This window comes from Merops nubicus, unplaced genomic scaffold, assembly GCF_000691845.1.
Source record: "Merops nubicus isolate BGI_N331 unplaced genomic scaffold, ASM69184v1 scaffold14127, whole genome shotgun sequence".
NCBI lineage: Eukaryota > Metazoa > Chordata > Aves > Coraciiformes > Meropidae > Merops > Merops nubicus.
In genome coordinates this window covers 1-18,500 of record NW_008621067.1, presented here as the reverse complement: position 1 = coordinate 18,500, position 18,500 = coordinate 1, and the positions used below count along the sequence as shown (strand labels likewise).

General features: G+C 36.6%; 1 protein-coding gene across 1 annotated transcript in view; it reads right to left on the bottom strand.

The window, feature by feature from the left end:
- CC2D2A (coiled-coil and C2 domain containing 2A) overlaps positions 1-13,297 on the bottom strand; it is a 48,666-nt gene extending 35,369 nt beyond the window's left edge. Inside the window, exons 1-11 of the mRNA XM_008944335.1 lie at positions 13,217-13,297; positions 12,605-12,706; positions 11,194-11,295; positions 10,121-10,297; positions 9,798-9,951; positions 8,252-8,388; positions 6,629-6,760; positions 4,673-4,882; positions 3,877-3,983; positions 866-1,006; positions 282-438 (exon numbers count right to left, since the gene is read on the bottom strand). Coding sequence (XP_008942583.1) covers positions 282-438; positions 866-1,006; positions 3,877-3,983; positions 4,673-4,882; positions 6,629-6,760; positions 8,252-8,388; positions 9,798-9,951; positions 10,121-10,297; positions 11,194-11,295; positions 12,605-12,706; positions 13,217-13,243 — 1,446 coding nt within the window. The 5' untranslated portion in view covers positions 13,244-13,297. The remainder of the gene's footprint in view (positions 1-281; positions 439-865; positions 1,007-3,876; positions 3,984-4,672; positions 4,883-6,628; positions 6,761-8,251; positions 8,389-9,797; positions 9,952-10,120; positions 10,298-11,193; positions 11,296-12,604; positions 12,707-13,216) is intronic.
- Positions 13,298-18,500: the final 5,203 nt, after the last annotated feature.

Genomic DNA, 18,500 nt, shown 5'->3' with positions numbered 1-18,500 from the left:
AGGAATGCTGCAAAACTATTAGATTTAAAGAAAGAACTGCTGAAGTACTGAAAATCAATAGCAGGAAGACAATGCTACACAAAAACCTAGCATATTTAGATTTTTTAGTCAACAATTATTTTACTAACAAATTCTAAGTAGACAGAACGTATCCAAACACAGTACAATATTTATGCATAACTATCCTGAAATTGATTCTTTTTTCTGTATTAGAAGGACAAATTTTCAACACATTTAGTAATAAATTTCATTTTTTGTGAAACTAAATGATTTAAGCAAACCTGTGTCTTCTTCCAGGATTTCCACTCTTGTAGCTCAGTTTTATATTCCTCCATTTTCTTTTCATATTCTTCCATACATTCTTCTAGTAATTCATTTATTTCAGCCTGAATTTCTGCTTCATATGCTTCTTCATCTAAACTCTGATCAACCTCTTCCCTTCAAAACAAGTTATCAACATGTTGCACAAATTAACATAAAGCTATAATCAAGTGTATAAAATATAAGATAAGTCTACTTCTCCAGGAATTAATTCAATTATATCACAAGTGCATTCTATTTAAAGCCACTAGCATAGAAAGTCTAAGAGTTGATAGCAGATAGTTACTAACCACAATGAATATAATTACATTTTCTTTACTCATTAGCCCGTAGAAGTTCCTTTCTGTTACAGTAATTACTTGCTATTTTTACCTTCCTTCCTCCCTAAACTGAAAAAGAATATGGCAGGTTTAACCAGTGCCAGAAAATACTCAAATTCTTACTTTTGCGTTCTTCACATCAGAATTTTAAATTCCCAAATTGCCTAGTCTTGTTCAAACTGCACTACTGACAAATGAACTACAAAAAGTTTATCAAAACATACTTCCTCAAATAAAGTTTCATGGGTGTGTTAGTAAACTTCTGAAAGTCACGGAGGGATTTGATTTGTTTCCAAACTTTTCTAATGGCCTTAAGCAACATTCTGTCTTTTTCTTGTTCAGCATCACGAAGTCTTCTGGTTTGCCTAGAAATATATACACATATGCACAAAACCAATCAGAACTGTATAACTTGGTGGAACAACAGAGCGAAAACTTGCAATTTCAAAAGCCAAGTGGGTTTCAATTTGATTGATGGCTGCAGTGGTTTCAGTCCAAGGAGCATAAAACCCAGACCTGGAAGATGGCAAGATCTGATTTCCTTCTGTACTCTAGTCTCTTGCACTTCGGACAATCTGACTTCAATTACAGTTCATTCCCTAGAGGTCTCAGAGTTTTCTGAAATGCTTATTACAGCTGTACATCATTACAAACATTTTAAAGTCAATTCATGTACACAGCCCAGGAAACCTACACTGCTGCTATGAAGTAATGCTTATTACAATCACACCTTACAAAATATGTTTTAAACTTAACATGTTTCTAGGTCCAGTAAAAAGGACTTAAGAGATGAAGTAATGTAGTAATGTATGAAGTAATGTTAAGTCCTTTGACAGCTCTACAAGATTCTTAACACAAACAAAATTAACAGGGCTTTTTTTTTTTTTCCCCTCAAGAACTGGTATTTTACATTTCCACCCTCCAATCTGTTTGTAAAAGAGCTATCCATTAGCACTTTTAATAACCAACACACACTTCTGATGTAAACGTCCATGCAGCACAAGCACAGACTGTTTCCAGTACTAACTTGGTGGCTAAACATGTCTAGTAAAAATAATGTGATTAAAAAAAAAAATAGAAGATGTAACATAACACATTACTACTTGTGATATTCAGAGAATATGGAAGACAGGGAGACTGAGTTAGAGCAGAGAGAAATACATCACATATTATTTAAAAGCATAAGCAAATTTAGTAAAAACAAAGAAGAAAGACTTTCCAGAAAGCAATACGAATAACTTCTCCACTTCATTAGCTAGCACTTTGAATATTACCTATCTATGCAGCCTAACTGCTTTTTCTTCATTGTCTCCCAGATGAAGCCAGAAGACAAAGATTTAAACACAAAGAGCATACAGGTGAGTAACTACACTTATCTGATGTATTTGATTTGGAAGCAGGACCTTTCAGTAGAGAATCACCTCTGCTACAATACATCAGGCAGAAGAGCCTGAAACTGGCAACACACAGCATATACTGGCCTCCTCCTCAGCAAACAAGGACAGTAGGGCTGAAATTGCTAATTAGCAAAAGTTTTCTGTACTTGGATGACATTTCTTCCTCAAGCTGATAGGAAACTACAGCTCTGATCTTCAGACAGTAGGGCACATGTCAGTTATGTTACTGGAGGGTGAAGGCAACAGATTATTTTCCACGCTCCACTCTCCTCACCTCTGTAATTTCTCAGGAGTGTCCTACATTGACCTGTCTTGTCTCTCTTTTTGTCATTGCATTTACCTGATGGTCAGTTGTTTTTACCAACATATGTGGTCAAAACTAGTATTAAACACCATGACAGTAAAAAGCCCTGAGGCCATCCGAGCCTTGTGTGTGTAACAGCTTCCAACCACAGAGCTGTAGCCATAAAGAATTAGAGATATGAAAAGCCCCAGAATAATCCCAGCCAAGCTCCTATCACGTTACTCACGCCACACTGATCTCACCAATTTCAGCTGAATTTCTCCCGATTCACAAGTGTGACACTGAACTGAAGCACTCAAGAGCTACAAAAATACTTAAGATATCCAGAAGGAATTCTTTCTAATTAAAGAATTAACCATCAAGCAAGCCTCAGGGTTGGTGTTGAAATCGAAGAATCTCATTCCCACAGTGATCCTTCTCATTACTATTCTCACGCCTTCCCTGCTGAGAGCTCCTGTCTCCGAGGTACTGTGTGGCAACTGCACACCTCCTGCTCCTAGTCCCCCAGCAGATGTCTTAAGAAAATATTAATAAAACCTGTCCCTTATTCGATGGAAGGAAGACTTTGTCCTTCAGTACAAAATAATACACTACAGATTTCTGTAGGTCTTGCATAGATAAATGTATTACAAGACAGCAAACTTGAAGGATGAAATTCTGAAGAAGCAATTCTCAAGCTAAGAGTAGTGAGTGGATGTGTAAGTGTAAGCAGATGTAGACTTCAAGGCTGACAGTAGAATTGTTATTAAAAAAAGATATTTTTTAATATTCTATTATCATACAACCCATTACATCAGACTAAACTTCCGTTTATTTACATTAATACATTACTGCGCACTTTCAGATTGTGAAAAAACTTCAGATTTTTATTATCTACTAGATAAAAAGGCTGTTCAGCGTGGATCTCCAAATTAACTTAATTTTTACCATACTGCTTACGCTTGCAGCTCACCACTGTCCATGTGCCAAAAATAATACTAACTTTCACTACCAAGCCCAAAACTATAATATTTTTACTACCCAGTTACTGTCCAAGAACAATAACTATATTCTTATAAAACAAAAATATTAACCCATTGGCAAAAACATGACCAAAATACCTAAGAATGGGAAGTGAATCAAGAACACTTGTGTAATGAGGAAGAAGATGGAAAAAAATAGTTTAGTCTGTTCAAAAAAATTACATCACTTGCATCATTGTAAGAGCTTCATGCACCCAGCTGATGTCTATTGAAATCTTATTTTAATTAAATTTTAACTGTGCACAAGACATCAGTAAACACTTAATAAGTAAAGAATGGAAGATAATGAAATGAGACCATTACTGAATCAAGATTTCAGTCTAAGCTATATATATTTTCTTCATGATTTTTTTTTTTACCTATCAGTAAGAATTCTCAAGCCTTCAAGATTCTTCCAGAGCTATTTACAGCAAAACTTGAAAAGTCGGACACAAGTCATATTCTGTACCAGCAAGGAAAGAAAAAAAGGAATACATTTTTAAGAAACAATGATGTAATTAATCCATACCTACCTGATCTCAATTTTGTATTCAGGTATGCTCTGTTGTGCCACAGGTCTAGGAACACCAGCACCAGCACCATCTATACTGGATTCCACAGCATTCCTCAAAGCATGCAGCTTAAACAAACAAAAAACCAAACAATTAACAGACAGTTTAATGTTTATGAGGCACACAGTGTAATTCACCTTGACAGGAAAACTCTGAATTGTTTTGAACCTGTATTACAGAGTTTTGCTATGTCTGTGAGCTGCTGATTCCTCAAGATGAAACTCTGATTAAGAACACAGCAGCATCTGGCACAGATATATACCTGGAAATGTGTCATCAACTTTTGCAAAATTTGGTGAAGTTGAACTGCTTCCTTTTACTTTTAATCAACCACTGAAACTAAGCTTCACTAACTTCCCTCCATCCTTGAACACTGTCTCGTGCTGTCTGCCTGTCAGAGCTGTTGGACACAATCCTGTATAGTCTTATCTGTCATTCAGTGGAAAACATTTTGGATACTCTAAAGGAATACTATATAAATGTTGCTGTGTTCTAAGAGTTATATTCTGTTTACCTCAGAACCTGTATAAAGTGAATTTTAAATAGAAGATAAAAAAAATTATCATCTTAAAAATGCAGTTCTGCCCTGAACCTACAGCAACCCAGGTGAAATACTTTGGTTTTTACCTTCTGACAAAATGCCACTCACTACATAGAATTAAAATTTCATCACACTACTCTGAACAAACCATTTCACCTTTTACCTTAAACTTTCACACCATTATCTCAATAAGCTATGATGCTGGAACAGAAATACCTTGTCTGTGAGAAGTTCGGTAAGATTCTTCTGTTTTCTTGCCAAATACTGATCATATAACTGAGCCAATTTAGCTGCTAACACATGCTCACGACTGAAACAGGGATGATGAGTGAAAATCAGTCCAGAAATGTCAATATCCAATTGAAATGGCCCCTGAAAATCCCCAGGTCCAACAACATACTGATTGGCAGCTGTCATTTTTATTGCCTGAAAAAAAAAAAGAAAAGAATAAAATGGATTTACAAACCCTGACAAATCCATCTTGCAAAGAGATTCTGTGACAGAAAAAGTACCACTTTATTTCCTCTTAGAACTGAGGTCTAAGATAAACAGTCCATCTCTCAAGCGAGCAGCTTTCCTTGTAGACTATTTGGATTGTGCAGAAGAGTTAGTATGTTACTTGCTTCCATTTTAATGCCAGGAAAATTCACCCAATGAAGTTTTCACCAACAAAGCTTACAGAGTCTCCTTCAATCCAGTGCAACCTTAAGGCAATTACGGTTTATATCTCCAGATTACTGAAACCAGAAGACTGAATCAGCAGGGCTCCCTGCCCAACTACTGCTGTTCCCCTCTCGGAATTCTTCAGAAGAGATTCATCAGAGGTATTCTGGTACCATAAAATATGAAGTTGTTAGTTATGTAGTGTCTGTTGCAGCTCCTTCGTAAGAATAGAAAAAAAAGGGGACTGAAAGGAGAATTCAGCTGTTGCATAACTCTTTTACAGGACTAGTACAAATGGCTACAAAACATACCTAAGTCCACCTGATCCTTCCACCTCCAGTTTCTCACTGAAATGTTTAATATGACATAATATATCAAAAACGACAGCTTGGAATTCCTTATGCTCAAATTATTTTTCTACCTATAAAGGACCCCTAAGCTTTATGTCTTACTTTCAACAGTGACTTGAGTATTGACATGTCAGTATTCAAGCAAACATGGTATTCTTGAAACATAAGCTCTCCTGGCCTACCTTTACTAAGATCTAAGCAACATCCTCTTACAGTTCCCTGGACAGATGTGTTGCACTGGATGCATCCTGATAATTGCATATTTTTAACCAGCATCAATTAAAGGGCCATATTTAAATCTGTATCAAAAGCAGCAGGCAAAAATACTTGTGTGTCCCAAAAGAGCATCTGCTTTAAAGTTTAAATAGTCACAGTTTTTCCAAGGGGAAAATAGAGTGCTAACAAGCAGAACAATTAAAGCTTGCTTAAAGTTTGCTGAATGGTTTTAATTGAAAGCTATTTTGATTTGTACTGACTGCCACTGCTGTTTGCCAGGGTAAGCATGCTGTGGTTGAGGGAAAAACAACAACCACCAAAAAAATAATAGAAAAACAAACACCTCCCAAAAAATCCACACAAAAAAACCCCAACAAACCACATCCAAAAAAAGATCTGAACTGATGCAACGTAAGTCAGTGGCTTTCTAAATGAGCAAATTGCATGTAAAGACTTATTTTGGAGAAGTTTTAGCACTGTAAAATAACCATCACACAAATGCCCTTTTATTATTTCTCTGTTAAGCTGCAGAGAGCATCCCTGTCCTGATCAATAAGTCTGTCTACCAACTTCTACGACGAGGAGCTTCATAGATACACTGATATAGGAACTAACCTGCTTTGGCATGAGAATATCCAAGGGTGTCTCACAGAGACCTTCGTGACTCACAGACTTGAAGCAGTCTGTCACTGAATGTCACTTTATTATTTCAATCAGTACTACTGGCTAATCTCTTCATCCTTTTGTATGCATTATTTTTACAGAACAATACAGGTGGAACATATTTGAAAAAGTACAGCACATTTAAAGGCCAGTTGTGGAACCACAAAAAGCAGTCAGTACTCGTGGTTCTCAGCACAAAACCCTTCAATACAGGAGAGTTTCTGGGAGAAAAAAGCTGGGATATTTGGTTTCAGGAACAACATACAGGAAATACACCTACCTTTGTATACACTGTCTCAAGTTCTGGTGCCATGCCTTCTTCCAGCGAGAATATTGGGGGCCTAGTAGAAGACTGTTTAATTGGATTAGGCAATGCTAAGATCTTGCCATCATCACCAAACCACTCTTGCCCCTACAAATAAAAACAAATTTATATTGCTTCTTACTTTATAAATAAGTAACTTGAGAAGTTGTAATTCTTATAAGAAGCAAATACAGAAGAAAAGGTGTCTATGAACTATGACTGAATTAACCAAAACTCTTCTAAGACACCAAGATGAAATCCTCAAATATACTATACGTTTTAAAATCAAAAGACTAAGAACTTGCTCAAACTTCAGCTACATTGAATTCTTCCTTCAACACTGAGTGTACAGATTTGAAAGAAATAAAAGAACCGACATTGCATACATCACTTCACATTTAAATGTTATGTTTTCTTAAATCACTAAAATGGAAAGAATTAATTTTTTACACAAGACTGCCACCACATCTTCCAATTAGATTATAAAAATAATAAATCAAAGAGTTAAAAAGCTAAATAGCAGCTCAGAGAGATCATTTATCAAAGTGTCTCTCAACTCTTCTAGTCCACAACCTGAACTAATTAAACCACTTCTATGAAAGTAGATAACTATCTTACACACAAATTGTTACCCATGGCATCACATGTTAAACATTTTCTTGGTTGCCCCTCTGCTCTCATCTGGATTCAAGCATAGCTTAAACCACTGCAGCTGCTGAAAGATGCTAGCCTGCCCTCTTATTCCCACACCTGGTTCTAGCCGACCCTAGAGCCAAACACTGATGTGGTAACACAGTGAAGCAAACCAGGAAACTAACCGGGTTTAAGCTGACCAGTTAAAAATTCTGGATACAAATATTGCCAGTCTGACTCATGAAAGTACCTCTGCTCATGAAGAACTCACAAAATCATAATAAAATATAAAGAGCAACTGCTGCATAGTAGGTTCAATTTATACTTAAGTATGCACACATTGAAGTGTACAGGATAATACAGCAGGATAATACATATGAAATTCACCTCCACAGGTGTTTCCATAAGCCATTCTTAAAAATCTAAAATGATTCTAAAATCTCTCCAAATAATCTATACTAATACTTAGTTACCCTTACAGTCTGATCAGTAAATTTCTACAAGTCTATTATTTTGTATTACCTTCGGTGGACAGAGAAAAAAACCATTCCACACTGCTGCCTTTTGTTACCATCTTCTAGTAAATAATAACAGTGCCCAGCTCTTGCAGATATGTTTACACATATCACTAGCTCTCACAGCTTTTTTTTTAAAAAGATTATAATTATCCCTATTTCAGTGACAAATAAATTGTGGCACAGACATGTGATTTTTTTCCCCAGCAGGCTATGTGCAGAGCGAGGAGAAGACATCAGTTTTCTAAGACCCAGTCTGGTGCTCTGACTATCAGGATACACTAGAACACAATCCCTCAAAAATCTATATTTCCTGACATCTGACACCACTAAATATTTTAAAAATGAAAGCCCCATATTATCATGACCATCTACCTTCTTAACTAAAACAAAATAAAATACTGATAAACCGAGTTTTTAAAAGACAAGTAAGAATATACTGGTGACTTACTTGCTCCTGTCTGAGTATTCTGTTTTCTAAAATATTTTGATTAGTCTGTGACACAAAGGGCCTTTCTCCTGTGTAAAGACCCTCATCCTCAAGGTACCTCGGCTGCCTGTTTCCAGGAATCTTCTCAGAAGTAGGCACTAATCAGAAATTAAAACAAACAAACAAACAAACAAACAAAAACACATGTGAAATAGCTTGCAACTGTAGTTCTCATTTATAAATTCACTAAGAGCCTATGCCATTCTTAAAATGACTGGTACTACGTATTAAGCATGCTGTCAGAAATTTTCCTAACGATGAAAAAAGAAATAAATATATAACCATACAGGTCCTTTCCTTAATCCACTGTTTAAATCTACCATAAAAGTGTCACAAGTCTTCTAAACAGAAAATTAAATAATTTCCTCACAAAAAAATACGTCAAATAACTAAGTGGAGCTTCATTTTAATATTTGCTTGCATAATGGTGTAAAAACCCATTAGTAGCAACAGCTGACTAGACAAACTTTTTTAAGCCTTTCCTATATAAAGTGAATCTTTAACTAAGATAAATCCAAACTAATATTACTCATTCGCTTAAGCTACACTTGTACAAAAATGGGAACATAGATTAAAAAGTCATGTTAGCCCAACAGAAGCAGGTGGAGTTCTTTCAAGCCTGCCTGCAGGAATACTTCACTGGCATATATGGACCCACTGTTTTTCAAGGAGTGATCTCAAAACAGAGAGATTATACTGAGGGTTAAAACAGGATTTCTCACCTAAATCAGAACAGAGTGGAAGCAGTCAGAACTAAGTAACAAGACACAAAAAAAACGGAGGCACCCAGTATAAAATATTTTGGCACTGCACTGCAAGCTGTGTCGATACCATTCTGGCACAGACCACCAAGAGACTCATTTCTATTTCTCCCACTTCAAATATTAAACAGCAAGTGATATTACAAGGCAATTTTTTCCAGACTCTTGTCATTCTATGGGAATAAGGCAAAAAGGTCAGTGACATGATCAATGGTGATTAACTATTTCCAATTCCCAAAAATTTTTGGGAAAAGGGCCCCCTGAATTACAAAAATTTTTATGTTACTTACATGACCAATTACAAACTTGCCACATAGAAAAGATTGTGGGTGTAGGAAAGTACAGAAATAGCCCAAGTTATTAAGTACAGTGCATGAGCCATTCTTAGTAGCTCAACACTGTAACCTGCTGCATGTGTTAAACAATGTCATCACTAAACCCCTGTGGAAGAGTGGGCAGCCCTCTCGCACTTAGGACAGCCAGCACTAAGGAAATTACGCCAGAGCCACTCCTGTGCCCCGAGTTCACTTGCTAGCACACCAGCTGCTGACCTGGGGAGGTGTGCACGTTCCCAGTTAATACATTGTGTCAGATCTTTTCAGTCTTGACTGGATGATCAGTGTCAGGGAACGACAAACAAATGTCTCTCTGCTGCCAGACAGCCTGACACAAGATTTTTCAGCAGATCAAAGGGTGTCACACAATGCAAAACCCAAGAAGAAAATGGATAGGCATGATCTCCATACCTGCTAGCATGCTGGGAGTGAAGAGAAATTCTTTTTCCTTTTTCAGTTGCTCAGAGTAGCTTTCACATTCAGCAGGCTTCATTACTAGAAGATCTTCATCTGTCTGCCCTATAATGAATAAATCATCATCTTTAACGAGGCGTACATCTTCATCCTATAGTTGAAGTGCAAACATCTGTTAGTTCGTCTGTTGCTTAAACTGGAGAGTTTCAGAAAGTACACTTTCAGAATTTTTAAGGAAACAAAAGTTGCCATTTTGTATTAGATGACAAACTTTCAAGAACTCTGAATAAACATATGAACATTTATTCTATAGCTCCTACCATTTCGTCCTCCTCTTGTTCATCTTCATGGGTTTCTACGCATTCTTCTTCTCCTTCCTCTTCTTCATTTAATTCATTCTTTTTCTTGCCTCCAGCCTTTTTACTTTCTGGTTCAGGATCAAAATTGAAGGTGAAGAAATTATATGCTTCTTCAACAGAAGGAAAATCATTCTGGAACTAATCAAAACCAACAAAGATACTTTAATATGACACTTATAAGAAATTCAGGACAAGAGAAGATATCTTTCATAGAATCATTTTGGTTGGAAGAGACCTTTAAGATCATCAAGTCCAACCATTAACCCAGCACTGCCAGGTTCCTTTAATAGCAGCAATAACAACCATGTATCAACATTTGTCACAGGATAATAATTCTTTTATCTCAAAAAGAACCCACCCAAATTCTTGAAGCTGAATGAAATTTTTAAATGATACATAAAGACTTCCCTATTTCTATATTATTATTTCATTAAATATTTCTTGCAATGTTTTACTGAAAAAGTTATTTGGTTTAATTTTAACCAGCTTATTGCTTTAAATACAATTTGCAAATAAGAAATGACAAAGTTTAAATTCTAGCCATCGTGCAGATACCCAGGTGAATGATAAGAGACATTTCAAATGGCATTTTTTCTGAAGGACCCAGGCCCCTTTAGTGTTAGCATGAATCCTCTAATAAAAGAATTAACAGTAGCTTTTTGTGGCTAATAAATACAAATATACTAATCTGTAAATTTCTTCAACTGTCAATTGGTGGCATTCAACAAAAAATATTTAAACAGAAGAAACATTTTTCCTCCAAGCTCTAGTCATTGTGTCCAGATGGATTTACTTGCTTTTTTTTTTTTAAATCAAATGATCCAATGCCTTTCTTATATTCGATGAATGTTCCCTTTTTCATACTTAAATTGTTGGCATATATTGTTTGTGAATTTTTAAATGAAATAAACCCCTTTCCACTGTTTAAGATTTGATTACTGAATTACGACTGCTTCTTCAAACAGAATAATGAAGTCATATAAAGTTTAAATCAAATTAATATAGGTTATTGAAATGAAGGAATTGGTACTTACTGTTGACTTTTGCTTCAGCTTTTTAACAGAATCACGAAACCTTGTTTTTGATGGTAAGTGGGATTCACCCTCATGCATCTCCTGAAGTTCATCATTATCAGACTGTAAAAAAATACATTCATAAGTTATAGCATACGTTTATTGCTCCATTAAAAAAAAAGACAAGTAGCTGAATCTTGAGATTAGATACCATATTTTCACAGCAACAAAAATAAATAAAAAAAAAGCACAGTCACTATGGTAGCCATTATACTGGTTTTATATTTATTTTCACTTTAGTGCTTTTAAGTGATTTTCATTAGGCTCAGCTAACAAAAAAACGTCTAACATTCTACCTGCTTTTCTTCCTTGACACCTGAATTCTTAAAGGAGGACATTTCATGAGCACAGATTGTTTGGGTTGGAAGGGACCTCCAAAGGTCATCTAATCCAACCCCCCTGGAACAAGCAGGGCCATCTTCAATGTCCTATCCAACCTGAAGTTCAAAACAGTAGCACAAAGAAAACTCAAACCCTGGCAAACTGATAGCTGCTTGTTTAACAAGCCAGTATTTTGCACCTGTCTAAGTACAGGAAACAAATCCAACATATGGAAGGTTTCAGATATACTTCATATAAAATTTGTAACCAACTTCAGGAAGAGCATCTATTTCACATTTTCTGAGTACAAACATACTAAATCAATATTACTTAACTGAAAGCTATGACAATTACTCTTTGAAGAAAAGATTGCCAAAAGCCTTCCCCACAGCCTATGTGATTAGGTAATTCTCCCCTAGACAAGTCATTTAGCCAGGCTAATTCATATAGTTTGGAAGTCCAGACAAAAATGTGACTGCTACATGTGGTTATCTCCTGGGCATACACATTCTTTGGAACATATTTTCTACAGGCAAGCGATCTCACTGTGAATTGAAGAATATCTACGTGCAAGTTCTTTCTTCAGGCATAAGTTTTGTTGAATTAATTTACTAACAACAAACATGCTTATACTAAAAAATAAGAATATAAAATAGGAACAAGGAAATACAATACAGTACAATCACAAGAAGTTAATATCCAGCCTTTAGCAATTACACTGTGGAAATTTATATGAAGTTATAATACACTGGTCCTTTCTGTTACAGTAACTTTTAAATGCTTCAAGGCATCCAAAGCAACACAAGCCATGAGCGTGTAAATGACAGAAGTTTCACATCATGGCTACACTATAATAAAAGCAGGTTATTATTGTTAAATATGTACATTAAAAGCAATAATCAGAAAGGTTCCTTCCTGGTTACTAATTCAAATAACAGTATAATTTTGATGCCATAAAAATAAATGAAAAGGATCATCAAAACTATGTTTATCTTAATTTCACATTCACTTTCTCATTATCAGAATAGCAAGACACAATGCAACTACTCACTGCTTTATCCAGTTTGACTTCTGTTTTCCTTTCTCTGATGCTTTTTAAACGTCTTGGTCGTGAACCAGGGTCTTCTTCCAGTGAAGTATTATCTGCTTTTGACTAAGCAAACAAGCAAAAATGCTTAGCTGTAGCAGAAATATAAGTCCAAAGCTACAATAATTCCCAGGAACCCAATAACTTACGCATGTTTGTGTTAGGGACAGAATCTTTTAACTATATAATCAGCTTAAGTGATTTTCCAGACCTAGATGTTAATACCCCTTACTAAACTGCATAATAAACTTACAAGGAAATCCATTGATTCCAAAACAGCATAAGACTTTTTTTGACAAAACCACAAAGAGATCTTGTAATGATTGTATCATGAATTACAAAACAATGACAGCTTTTATATTACAAAAAAAGTTAAATTTAAAAACTTTAGAAAACAAACAGTAATAGAAATACACTGGAAAACAACTGTAGAGATGAACTGAGAATTATTTTGGAATTAGAAATAAAAAAGCAGATACCCCAGTTCAGATTCACATAGTACTAAGCAAGCAAAATTAAGCAAGTGGTACTTGAAACACTAGCAAAAACCAAACAGGACTTCTGAAGGATTCTCACCCTTGCTGCTTTTAGTTTCTCTCTCATTCGATCCCTAACAGAAAATTCTGCAAATCCTGGTCTTGATGTAGAAGGAACAGGTGGCAATTCTGAAATAGAGAAAATATGGTAACGTTTAAATTAGGTATCTTCTGAAAATAACTTATAATTATGTAAAATGAAGCCATACACACTATACGGAGTCCCATATTCCAACAGAAAGAACCCACATGAGAAAATGTGAAGGAACAAAACATTTTTTAAGTCAGACCTCACAGAAGATCACTTCAATGCTTTTAGCTGCAATGGATCTACCTTTCATTATACACTATGAACCACCTTAACTAAAGTATATGCACAGTTTCTGTTTTGTATAAAAATATGTAAAGTATTAACTGGCATTTTATAAGCTGTTATTCAGGGCTGTCTAGCTCTAACTTTGAATGGTGCTGTGCTCCAAACCCTCATACAGATGTGATGGAAACAGTAAAGAATTTACAGACTTGCTTCCTTTCTCAGCTTAGGGCTACCTGCTTCTTGTAGTGACAAAACATTATTTTCTCCAGCAGTGTTTTTGTGTGACAGCTTTAGTACAATCGAGTTAGTAAGCTGCACTTCACCTTGTATTCTACCACATATGACTGACAGCATTGTCAAGTAACCTCCCATTTCACACACAAGCTACTCTAAGGTCTACTTATGCTACACCTCTGGAATCCACATGTCACCTCCTCCAAGCTCAAAAGCAGTCTGTCCCCATACTTAGGAAGTCAAGAAAGGGTCATGGGAGGCCATATGGATGAACTGTCTCACATAAAAAGAAAACTTACAAGAGATGCCAACAGGCACAGGTGAGCTGGAAGGGACACTATGTGACCATCCAGTCATGCAGGGAGGGGCTCAGGAAAGCCAGAGCCCACCTGGATTTGAACCTGGCCATGGATGTGATGGCCAACAAGGGAAGATATTACAGGTGTATTAGCAGCAAAAGGAAGAAAAAGGAAAACAGTTACCTGCTGCTGAATGGGGCAGGGGACACAAAAAAGACCCATGTAATCAGTCCTTTCTTAACCTCAGTTTTTACTTCCATCAAGAGCACCAGGCCCCAGAGACCAGCAGAAGAACCTGGGGCAGGAAAAAGTTACCCTCAGCAGAGGATGACTGAGTAAGGCCACACTTAAAACACACTGCATATGCAAATCCATGGGTCCTAACGGGATACTCCCATTAGTGCTGAGGGAGCTAGTCACCTCAAGGCCACTATCAGCTATCTTTAAAGAAACACGGTGATCATCAAAGGAGGTGCCTGATGATTGGAAGTGAGCAAACATCACTCTTGCCTTCACAGGAGAATCTGGAGAATGACCGGCTGGTCAGCCTCACCTTGACACCTAAGAGGGGGATATAGCAAATAATCCTGTGAACCATTGCCAAATACGTGAAGTACAAGATGAAACCTTGGGAGACATCAGCATGAAGTTATGAAAGGGAAAGACTTCCACCTGACCAATAGGACAACTTTCTATGATGATTTAATTGGGTTAGTGGATGAAGGGAAAGCAGCATTTGTTTTAGATCAGTTTCCTGTAACACCCTTATAGATAAATTGATAAAATATGGATAACAGAAGTACGTGGACTGAAAACTGGCTGAACTGTTGGGCTCAAAGGGTTGTGAACAGTAGTGCTAAGTCCAAGTGGAGGCCACCACTAGAGCTGTACCCTTGGAGTTGATTTCAAACAAACAGACAAACAAAATTACCACAGTTCACCTTCCAAACCCAAAAGCTCATCAAAACTCTACATCCTTTAGGATCAGCACATTCTCTGCTGATCCGGTGAAACACACAAATGTGAGTTTTAAATCAGTGGCATACATTTATATTTTTTGACAGGTAGTAAATACCAGGTTTGGACACTGATTTGGGTAACCATGTGATTATGGAAAAGAAGAATTACTGTATGTAGCAGCCTCTGAATTGCTTCTCCCATAAAGCCCAGGCTTTCCTTCCATAATTAAAACCTAATGAGAACACTTATTTGATAACCAAACTAATCAAGGTCTCCTTTTCCTTTGATGGCATTCCTCTGTCTTATCTTCCACAATGACTTTCATGACTTCCATGTTCACTTTGACAACTTAGAAAGTTATCACTTCAGTATTTTTCTTTTTGAAAGAACTGATTAATTTCTTCATTAACAAAACTGATACTAGCTACATAATTGTCTCTGCATCTGCACAGACCTATTCAGTCTCACTGGGATCCTGGACTTCACCGGAAATTCTCAGGAGCATACTGAAACTTTGACTGATAGATCCAATATTAACTTTTTAAAGATAAATGCTTTCCATCCCTTCTTATATGTGGAATCCTCAGATCTTATTTTCTCCTGAACTTCTGTAATTAGCTTTTATTTCTGGAAGGAGTTCCATTGTTCCACACAGAACACAATGACCCTTTCACTGGAACAATTCTAAGATGACTGGCAGGAGAAAGCCATGTATCTTTTTGCACGTGTGCTTTGTGGTGTGCTTTATTTTTTTTTTTTTCCTTTGATTTTTAATCTGTGGACTTATTACATTCTATGTGAATAAGCTTTTCTAGTTATCTCCACATATAGAACTACATTTTTTGTCAGTTCTTTAAGCCAAACTCTGGGGTTTTTTTTGCCCTTACGAAAGAACATTGTTTGCCAAGGTCTAAGTAAAAGGTAATTTCAGGTTTATGTAAGGCATTAAATTAATGAAAAGGATATAAAACAGCAAAGGGTAAGGGCTTTAGAGTGGTAAGGTCACACAACATATATCACTTTATGGCTGTTTCAATATTATTCCAAGAGCCTTACTGGTGGCAGAAAATACTGTATGTTGAACATACAACTTAAATATTTAAAGGCTACCTACCATACCAAAGTCAAAATACCATCTCATTTCTAGGATGACCTTACTCCACTGTTATTTAGAAAAGAAAAATACATTAAGATAAATACTGATACTACTCAGAAACATCAAGAGTCGGGAGAATCCTAGTCTTTTCAAATTAAACAATTTACTGTCTTTATTTGTAAAGAGAAGCCTACATTGTATTTGGAAACTTTCAAAAGAAAGAAGGAGGCACAAAGTGAGTGTTACTAGCATGAGACAAGTAAGGGAGAAGCAAGCATTCCATAACCACTTCCTTACCAAGAGGAACAACAGGGACAGAAATAAGCAAGTACTCAGTAGAGACACAAAGAGATGGCACACAGAAAAGCCTATTTGCATTTTGTCTTTTCTAACAAGGAATGCAGCATGAGCAAGAACAGGGCAGGAATTAATGACAAAACAGAGAACAAGATCTAGATAACCATTCATCAAACCAAGCTAATTAAAAAACTTCACTGCAGGGTATCCAATAATGAACTGACTACAACCACATCAGAACTGTCAGTGATTTTGAGAACTGATGAACAGGCAGCTTTCAAAATCCTGGGCAAGTCTTTTTTAAGAAATAGGGAAGCGTGAGCTGCAGAAGCATACAGAAATCAGCTTAACTTCAACTCTACAAAAAAGACTCAGCCTACTTGTTAATGGCAGAAAAATAATAAGCAACATAAGGCCCACACCAGCCAAGATCAAGACCTATCAAGCCAATTTAATGTCCTTCAACATATATTCTACCTATTCTTGTGAATAATAAAAAATTTAAATACTTCAATATTTGAGCTTGCCTTATAGAAAGCATCTTATAAATAACCAAAAAAAAAACCCACCAAAAAAAAAATATCAAGACTCAAATATTGAGTGGAAAAAAACTTCAGCGGAGGAGGTGGTCAAAAGGTAAAGTTACCTTATGAATTCCTTCTGTGACTTTATTCTACCATTGCATTCTGTTCAGCTAGCATGTAAAAACATCGTTTCATTAGTGCAAATGCTTCACTTCAATTCCATTCTGATAAATCACAACTAGAAGGCAACAGATTAGAATCCGCTTTTCATCTTTTGAAATACTTGACAATTGCTTGTAAACATTTCCAGACAAGCCACGTTATAAGTGAACAGTGTAAACATCCAAAATCAAGGCAGAAACAATCTGCCAGTACTTTAAGCACCTCTTAAAGCACCAGAACTCATTCTTTATATCACACAGATCACGAGCCTTGTAAAGGCAGTGAGGAACTGCAATCTGCTTTTACGTTGTGACTTGGCAACACAATATGAAACATCAATGACAGCATATTCAAAAGCTTAATATACAGAAAATGGAAATGTAAATTATTTCTAAATATTGCAGACTGAATTCGGGGGGTGGGGAGGGGTTAAGTTTTTGATAGACTCCGCCTTGAGCTGGAGTTTTCAAGCATCTTTGTCAAAATGCAGTACTTTTCACTCGATCATACAGAATCACAGCAACAAGCACAAGCAGCAACAAGTACCAAAGCATAATACTTAGGAAAACTGAACATTTATCACATAAGGGATCCAATGGCTAGTTTTCTTCTCAAGAGTACTGCTGTGCAGTTCTGTTTAATCTTGGAAAATGAGGTTCTGTAAAAGCAAACAACCATCACTAGAGGGTGTCTTTTGATTTCCCCATGCAATCAGTTCTGAAAACTGTTTGGACTCCATCTGTCAACAGCATATCACTTCCTAGGATGAGTTGGCACAGTGAGACTCAAAAATCATTCAAAAGGAAAGTATACAGACCTTCAAAGAGGTGGAAGCATCCCTAAATTGTAGATGTCTGTAATAAATACTGCATTTCACTAAAATGAGTTTAAGAACAATACATACCTTTTATTTCCATCAACCTTGATACTGATGAAAAACTAAGCATGTTTATACTTCATTGGGGTTTTTTTTGACTTTTTACTACTCTGTTCTTACTTAGCTCTTTTGTGCACCCTATTTAGGTATACCCATAAACACATGGAGTAAGATTCACAACATTAATGTTGTCTTAAGTATTAAACAGAAATGTTACGGAGATTCTGCTGAAGAAGCTGAAGATTACTTTTCAAATATCAACAACTTCTAATCTTTCCATGCCTGCAACCAGACATTCACCTCTGACAGCCTTCCACCACATCACTCCCTTGCACTCCCCTTTGTGGGTACAGTATTTCACGTGTGACAGTTAAGCTGGCCCAGCAGTAAACCCACACGCCACTGTAAGCACAAAGCAGGAGGGTCACATTCAAATCTGTGAGTTCCACACGTGGATCCTGCAGACGACCTCAGAGCGCCAAGGCCAAACGCAGTTGACGCCGGTGTCGCCGGGTGGCCCCCTGGGCCCCGCGGAACATGTCGGCGGCTGCGCGCCCCG